This window comes from Triplophysa dalaica, chromosome 9 (genome assembly GCF_015846415.1).
Source record: "Triplophysa dalaica isolate WHDGS20190420 chromosome 9, ASM1584641v1, whole genome shotgun sequence".
NCBI lineage: Eukaryota > Metazoa > Chordata > Actinopteri > Cypriniformes > Nemacheilidae > Triplophysa > Triplophysa dalaica.
Genome location: NC_079550.1, coordinates 22,340,199 through 22,348,986, shown reverse-complemented (window position 1 = coordinate 22,348,986; position 8,788 = coordinate 22,340,199). Strand labels below are relative to the sequence as shown.

Below are 8,788 nucleotides of genomic sequence, written 5' to 3'. Positions count from 1 at the left end.
GAACTTTTTATTTTTTTTACGTTTTAAATCATGAATTAAAAGAACAGTTTTAAATGTATTTATGTATTTATACATTTTAAAATGATTTTAAAATGTAACGTTTTATTGTTCAGTCAAACTTTATTTTATAACACAAATTAAATAAACCATTTTAAATAAGTCTGTTATTTTCTCATTTTAAAAAGTTATTTATTTGTTTACATTTTACTTTTAATTATTAAATTGATCAAATGATTCGTCATTTTATTTCTAATCGGCACTCCCAGTCCTCCATAAGAAATAGGGCAAATGTGCATACAAAAAAGAAAGTGAGATATAGTTCAAAGTCTGGGAAATAGTAAGATATAAAATACAGCATAAATGTAATATGGCGTTATCAGAATCAGAAGAGCTTTATTCGCACGTCTGCTTGCACACACAATGAATTTTCTTTGGTGTTGGAAGCTTTAAGTACAGACATTCAACACAATGACAATACAAATATAAAACAAAATGTACAGTCTAAAAGATTCTAAAATATGCATATATAGAATAAAAGACTATTGTACAGCAAATGGGGGATAATAACATATAAGAGGCATTATAAAGGGTAGTATAGAAAAAACATGTTGGATAATGTTGTATGTAGAGGTAGTGTTATATACAAGTAGAAATAAAATGTACATATACACTATAGTGCACACTAAGTAGTGAAGTGGAATACTGCTTTTAAGGAGTAGTTATCTGTTTAGGAGAAAGAAAAAATAGTTTTTTTCTGGAAAAGTAATAATAATTGCATTACTGTAAGGAAATGTGCAATAAAAGTATACCCATTAATATATATATATTTTTTACAAAGACATACTACAACAATGTTACATCACATTTGCCAGAGAGAGAGAGAGAGAGAGAGAGAGAGAAAACAAAAAAAATCATTAAATAAAGTTAAGTGCTTTTAAACATGTTTTCATTGCTTTTTTTCTCATCCAATTGTTTAATAGAAAGGAAAAAATGTCATCGCAATCTATTGTTTGTGACGTCATAGTCACGTGACAAAAAAGGCGCTCAGATTGTACCACTTTCTAAAAAACTCGTCCACAAAAAATTCGATAAAATGTGTTTGTGTGTATAATTTTACTTTATTTATGTCCTAAATATCACAATAAGTTTCGCATCGTCAATACACGCTGTTTGACACGTGTTTTAAAATAATCAAAGAATTGAATTCGCTTATTTCCGGTTAGAAGGTGGTACATGCCAGGTCTGGTGTCAAAGTTCATAAGAGCTGCAGTGCGCGGTTCTGTCGCGCCGGGGTTTTAATCTCTTATTTTTTGAAACAGATCGCCGTTTTGCTTTTATTTAATTCTAAAAGATGGCCTCAGGTGAGTTATGTAATATGAAGAAACGCTTTAAAGGACTTTTCGCTATGTTGACTCGTTTTATTCAGTCCGGCTAGCTATAGCCGCGTGTTAGCATTAGCAGCTAACGGATGGCGCGTGTGTTGTTAATAAATGTGTACTTTCGTGTTGATAAAGACGTGTTGGGTTTAGAAAAACTTTAACGTTAACTGAACTGTTTGGTTAAATGGCTCCAGTTATATTGTTTTGATTCTTGTAAATGGCATTTAGGCGTTAAATCCGTGGCGGCTTGTAGCGTTAGTTTGGCGCGGTGTTAGCATTCACAAAACATTAAATGCTAAGTTTTTGTTGCATGTTTGTTAATCGCGCGATTACGTTATGAGGTCTTGACACGTATTTCATGTGTTTGTTTGACTCGTAGATTCAGGCTACGGTCAGCCTGGAGCTCAACAAAGGTGAGCGATGAATCCGTGCATTAAACTCTTCTTGTGTGCTTGACTCTCAATGCATTTACCGGATGTATTTCTCAAAATAAAGCTTCTCTCTCTTGGCTTAATTTGAATAATAACGTGTTGTTTATTTGCACAGCTATGGCTCGTATGGTGGATCCCAAAGCTATCCAAGTGGACAGGTAACCATTTACAATATTTAAATGTATTTTGTGCGGTTCTACATAAGATTTGGCTGCTGAATATTTTTTTCTACCCCAGCAGGGATTTGGTCAGGGTAATGGAGGTGCCTCTTATGGTGGACAAAGCTTAGGTGGTTACGGCCAGCCTGCTGGTATGTAGTTTGTAAAGCTGAACACATTCTATGTTGTTGGTGGATGGTGTGTAATTCTCGTTTTTGTTAAGCCGAAAGTTACGGCCAGCCAACCCAGGGATATTCCTCTGGTGGCTATGGGCAACAGCCGGCACAGGTGCCTCCGCAGGCGCCGCAGCAGCCCAGCTATGACAGCTTTGTGCAACAAAGCTCGGAATCCTCGTCTGGGTAAAATATTTAACTTGATCATTAAATACAACTCCTTTAAACCTGGTTCTTATTTTGGGTTTAATAAACTTTGCTCCGCTAATGCAGATATGCTGAAAAGTCGTATGGGCAACCACGCTCGTATGGACAGCAATCAGAAGGAACTGGTGCTGCGGCAGGGTATGGTCAGTCCGGCAGCTCATATGGCGGGTCCCAAGGTGGATACGGACGACGCAACGATGGTAATACTTGAGTCCATTCGGGAGTGAGCTTTTGGTCTCTGTAACTTCTCAGATCATTAATGTGTTCCTCTTTTAGGTGAAAGTCGTAGGTTTGGTGACGATGGTGGCTCAGAAAGGTCTGAAGGGTACAGGGGCAGAGGTCGTGGGGGTTATGATCGTGGTGGTTATGACCGCGGAGGCTATGAAAGAGGTGGTCGTGGAGGACCACCCTCCGGTATGGGGTAAGTGTGTCATCCCCTGAAAGGTACTACATAGGAGACTGTCACAATATACATGAAGCAGTGCCATTTCATTGCACTGATCATATGTAAATGGCCTATTAATTTATAGCAACAGTTAAATATTATTTAACTATTTTTCTAAAAGATCTGTATAGGTAATAATTTGCAAGAGGGGTTGCCTGTGAATGGATTTCGGCCATCCATTGTATGCATTAAATTACACTGCACCCAGTTGAATTTCATGTAGTCATAGCCTTGATATTGTAATGAGTAAGTGCTTACAAATAAGCCCCCATTGACTTGCCATATATAATCGTTATTATATAACGTTAATGAGGGTTTATATTAATGAACTACAACTTTAAGATGACTTGTACAAAGTAAAAAAATGTTATAATAGTTCAGGTAATGTTACAATTATGTGTGTTTATATAAGGCCATCTCTGTGGATGAACAATTTTAGTTATTGAATTTTGGTGGACTCATCTGAAGTGGAAGACTTGCTGCTTATAGCAATGTGTAGAGGAGCCTGTGTAAGTTGACCTGACCCATGGACAATTTACACACTCAACAGTTATTACATTAGATTTTGCCTATGCAAGTCAAAAAGGGCAGCGTCAAGGATATAAGGTTAAAAGTGTGAACCAATAAACGCTTTTATTTCTCACTTTGAGATTTGACAAAATATTTAAACTAATTTGTAAAGCTTCGGGCTGCCCTTTTGCCATAGTTTCAATAAATGTGTTCACATTGAAAAACGTTCAGCACAAGGAACTATTCAGTCACTCCACATTAAACGGTGTCTTAAGTGTTGTTTCTTTTTGTTAACATGGTCTACATTTTATACTACAGGTATCAAAGTGAGTGAAATTAAAGTTGGACCTTTGGAGCTCATAAGCACTCTTAAAAGAAGAAAATGTGTGCTCATCTGCACATGTGCCACAACTATTGACCAAATTTGAATTAAGAGTAGAGCTGCACGATTATTCATTTAAAGATCACCATCTTGATTCAAACATCCACACAATCTCGTTAATTTAAATCAACGATTCTCCTGTCTATTACGCCTACGACTAAAATCATAACGCGCAAATCTGTGTTTGTGCAACCGATAACATCATAAGGTATGAAGAGGCGTCATAAACTGTCTTTTCTACCACACACACTATCGTTATTTATAAGTCAAATGATCACAGAAGTACTGGGATTAAAGCAGAGTGTCCCGCATGCATGAGACACACGTTTACAAGTGCAGTCTGCCCAAATCAACCTCACACCAAATAGCAAACCAACACAAAGTAAATGCAGCCTAGCAACAAAACTTTCAGGATTGTTACATTGTTCATCTTAACGAGACTGGTTTGAAACAAAACTCTAAAAGCATCACATTTGTTTATCGCCGACATTCAACACCACGTCACTAAACAAAGGTTCCAGTGTGAGTATGCACTGATGCGCAAAACTGCAGGCATAAAAGCGTCATCAAAATCTGAACTCATCTTTCTCATTTTTGGGGGTTTGTTGTGCCACGTTCAAAACTGGCCGACCAATGAGATTGACACATTTGTTCATGTGCCTGGAGCTGCTGAATTTACAGTAGAATACAAGAAGCTATTAGAGCGTTTCATTAAGTTGCCCTGTAATATTCACCTGTTTCTACATGATACTGTTATGTTTATGTTGTCCAAAGACCTCTTCAGGCAAATAGATCAATCGTTTCGAAGACCTTTAATTGCAGTTCTCACCTTAAGAATTCGTTTTACCGTAGTAATGTTTCATTATATAGTTACTTCAATGCATTAATACTTTATATAGTTTAACTTTCCTTCAAAGTCGTTACATATTTCACTCTTTACCTACAGTGAGAAATATTTTTACAATAGATTACCTTAGGTTAACAAGAGTGGTTACTTAACTTTAAATGCAATGTCCTAAATATTACCTTGCATAAATCAACTTTTTAAACTTCGTAAAACCTCTAGTATATGAAGCATTACTTTTTAATTCTTCAGAATAGTGATCACTATTTAAAACAAAAGAATCGTGATTCTCAATAGATCCAGAATCGTGCAGCTCTAATAGAGCTCGGAAGTTTTCCACGCTCGGCTTATTAGTAAAAAATCTGAAAATGATTTGTTCTAGTTTCCAATTTGAAAGCGCATGAAATCCATGTCACTCGAATTTCCCATCAGTTTCAATTTGATATGTTCACTAAAGTAAATTGGCCCGTGTTTAACCCATCTGTCAATGGGAGTTATTTTCTCAGTAGTTAACCATGACAGGAATACTGGTAAAGAGGGAGCCTTGCGCTCCCAGGTTTCAACAAAGGAAAGCCATCATATCTTCCATTTTTTCCTCTGCAGTGGTGGTGACCGTGGTGGCTTCAAAAATTACGGTGGTAAGTGATGAGCATCAGAACTGTCTCAGTGGGGGAAGCAGATAGGAGGTACAGAAAGATTTACTGGCAAAAGAACTCTTGAGAGCCACCATTTTATCTGTCAGATCCAAAGGAGCCTTGCCTCTTATTCTATCTGAATGCGGTTGTAACATCAGTTTTACTTATAAATACGGTATCCTTGCATGAGGAAATTGAATTAAACGCCTGCATTCTGGATGCCAACTGTGCACAAGGCGAAGGAGGGGTGCACATGTAGCGGAAGGGTACTTGGTGGATTTATTTGACTAAACTCAGACAATATGTGCTGGTGACAGGCGTTGGAAAATGGTGCAGCAAATTTGGAGATCCATTTGTACATAACTTAACGGTCAAATCTTTGTAGCAGTTTCTTGGTAGATTTGCTTAGAGAAATTGTGTGTTTGTGGTTTTATGAAAAATTACCCATGCTTTCTGAACTTCTCAAGATGGTTGTTCTTTTTCGTGTCTTGCTGTTTTTCAGGACCCAGAGACTTTGGTCAAAAGGATGATGGTGGTAAGTGTTAAAAAGTTATTCTTCTTTGGGTTATATTTTGCTGTAAATGTCAAAGGTTCTTTTTACTTGAATTGCTGTAATTTATACATTTTTACAGATTATCATATATCTGTGTATAAGTATTTATTTTAGTTCGTGTTGTATTAAAAATGCACAAACTGTTCTTTACATGTTATCTTATTTTACAGATGGTGACCAGGACAACTCTGACAATAATACCATCTTTGTCCAGGGTCTTGGTGAAGATGTGTCTCCTCAGGAAGTGGGCGACTACTTCAAACAGATTGGAATCATAAAGGCAAGACCACCTCAAGGGTTGTAAACTTGTTGAATCTTGTTTGGCACGTTTTTGACAATCACATGTTTTCTTTTCAACAGCTCAATAAAAAGACTGGCCAACCCATGATCAATCTGTACACCGATAAAGCCACTGGTCGACTGAAGGGTGAAGCCACGGTGTCATTTGATGATCCACCTTCAGCCAAAGCTGCCATTGACTGGTTTGATGGTAAAAAAAGTCTTGTCTTTATGGATTGCCACAAGTTTTATAACTTTGTTTTGAGTTTTTGTTGTTTTCTTGGATTGCAGGGAAAGAATTTAAGGGAACTTCCCTCAAGGTGTCGTTTGCTACCCGACGGGCTGAGTTCACTCAGAGGGGAGGTGGCAGAGGACGTGGAGGTGGTGCTGGTGGTGGCGGCGGAGGCGGTGGTGGAAGTGGAGGTGTGTTATATAAATTAAATATTGCCCTTTTGTGTATATTAACTTAATTTTTTGTACTGAATCTGTTGGTTGGCAGATTGTTTTACAGTTTGTGTTTTGCCTTAAAGGATTTAGAGGCAGAGGTGGCTTTGGAGGTGGGCCCTCGTTTGATGTCAGAGGAGGAGATTGGCCTTGTCCTAACAGGTGACTAACATCTAGAAATATCTACAGGGTTTAAGAGTAATGTGTAAAAGATGTATGGAAAATAACAAATTATTTTTACTCCTTCAGCTCATGTGGCAATATGAACTTTGCCCGAAGATATGAATGCAACAAGTGCGGCACGCCAAAACCAGAAGGTGAAGGATATGGAGGAGGAGGTGGTGGAGGTAAAGCCTTTCAACCATTTCAGTCCAATTTGAAGACATTGTAGCTTTTTAGTTTTAATGTAAGGACAGACTTTGCTCATTTTGTAAGTTGTCTTTGTTTTCAGAACGCGGTAGTCGTGGTGGATATGGTGGAGACCGTGGGGATCGCGGAGGCTATAGAGGTGGCAGAGGAGGTGGCTTTCGAGGTGGAGACCGTGGTGGTGGTGGATACAAAATGGGCGGAAGGTAGACATTTGCTCTTGTCATTTTCAACTTGGTCACTTCAAAAAAATCCTGTCTTTAATCTTTGTTGTTTGGGATTTCAGGGGAGATCACAGAGAAGAAAGACGAGGCCGTCCTTACTGAAGACTTGATGTGGATGCCATTCCAGCCCTTTGCTTATTGTAGGGGGGAGGGACAGGGTGTAGATGGGAAGAGGGTAACTAGAAAGGATTTGTCTGCGTACCTTTCTGTGCATGAGCATCCTGCATATGGTCTGAATCAAGGAATATTTCCTGTTAACGTTGAATTTACTGTGAGGAAAGCTGGGAAATGGCTAAAATTGCCCCGTATTTCATCTGGGGGCTGCTTCTCTTCCGTTTGAGACCTGTGAGAGAAGTTTGGCCACAGATCAACTTTAAAGGGGTACTTCTGCTCTAGGTAAATAGGGGGTGGGTCATGTTATTTGTTGTTTTTTAATTTCCTGATGTGTAGAATCCGGCGTTAAGTGCGTGACTAGATTTGTAAAATGCTTATTGTTTTGTAAAATCAACATGGACCGTTTTACTTGGTTTTTCTTTTTGCAAATATTAAACACCCGTATGATCTTAACATGCTTTTGTTTTCATTTAACCTCTCTGCAGATTTTGCGCTTTGTGGACGTTACAATCAAAATGGCTTCCTTTAGTAGCTGTAAAACCGAGGAATGAAACACTAAAATGTTTTTTGAAAACTATTTCCCTTTCCATGGAAAGTTCATAGAGCATGACTTGACAACCGAAGGATGACTGATTAGGTTCTACACCGCTTGACCATAATTAATGTAATTGTAGTAATTAAGTTCCTGTAGCTTGCTTTGTAAAGCTCATGATGTATACTTGGTGAAGTCTTCCCTTAATTCAAGTGTTAATCAAACAAAATTTGTAGTGTTGACAAACTTATCAATTTAATTACAACATGCACAGTGATTATTCTGTAAAAACAAAATGAATCAATTACTCTTTCTCATGGCCACCCTTTCACATGCACGCACATGCGGTGTACCATATATTTCGGAGTTAAACCTAACCTTGCAGAAAGTTGGAAAGACTGAATAAACCGGGTTTGCCTTTGTCAAGTGCAAACTAACCCTGCAACTGATTCGTGCAAAAGGCCATTGATGTGCTGTTACCTTGAGATAAAACCATCTACCATTAGAGTTAATGTATTTTGTCTATGTGTGTGGGTCTAGAAATACTTCATTAAACATATTATAGGCCTATACACAATTAGACCTACATGTAGTTCATGAAATTGCTTTTTACGTTTCTCAAATCCTCTTTAAAATTTGTAGAATAAGTGCATTTCTCAAAACAACTTGCACCAACTGAACAACATGTATTGTACCTGCAAAAGCCTGTCTTTTTCAATCCTCAATTTATCTCAAATATATTTTTTACAACAATGGACAAGGGTAATTGCTCATGAACAAAAACAAAATGTTTACCCATGTTGTCAACATAACTTTACAATTGTAAGGTCGCACATTTTTTGTTTAATATGCCAAAGTTGCATATTGCTGTGTGCAATATTAACTGCTGGAGAGATTTGACAGGATTCACATTTATAACTTTAACAAACTACAGTACATTTCAACAGGCGCTTCAGTGAAGAACCAGTGTGTATATTAAATATATTAACATACAAAGTAATTTGCGAAATGTGCCCAAAAAACGACTGAGAAAATTGCTCTATTAAAAGAAAGGTTTGACAAATGCTAATATTAGATAAGCATTGTAGTCAATGCATGCTTAGTATATATCC

The 8,788-nt window shown here is 37.6% G+C and overlaps 1 protein-coding gene across 1 annotated transcript; it reads left to right on the top strand.

Annotated features, from left to right (window-relative positions):
• Positions 1–1,221: 1,221 nt before the first annotated feature.
• Positions 1,222–7,597, top strand: taf15 (TAF15 RNA polymerase II, TATA box binding protein (TBP)-associated factor). The gene is made up of 16 exons (XM_056757469.1): positions 1,222–1,361; positions 1,759–1,792; positions 1,926–1,968; positions 2,048–2,120; positions 2,192–2,327; positions 2,415–2,548; positions 2,625–2,769; positions 5,133–5,167; positions 5,667–5,699; positions 5,888–5,997; positions 6,078–6,207; positions 6,288–6,419; positions 6,527–6,602; positions 6,690–6,787; positions 6,892–7,012; positions 7,093–7,597. The coding sequence occupies exons 1-16, from the start codon at positions 1,352–1,354 to the stop codon at positions 7,130–7,132; spliced, it is 1,350 nt and encodes a 449-aa protein (XP_056613447.1). The 5' UTR covers positions 1,222–1,351; the 3' UTR covers positions 7,133–7,597.
• Positions 7,598–8,788: the final 1,191 nt, after the last annotated feature.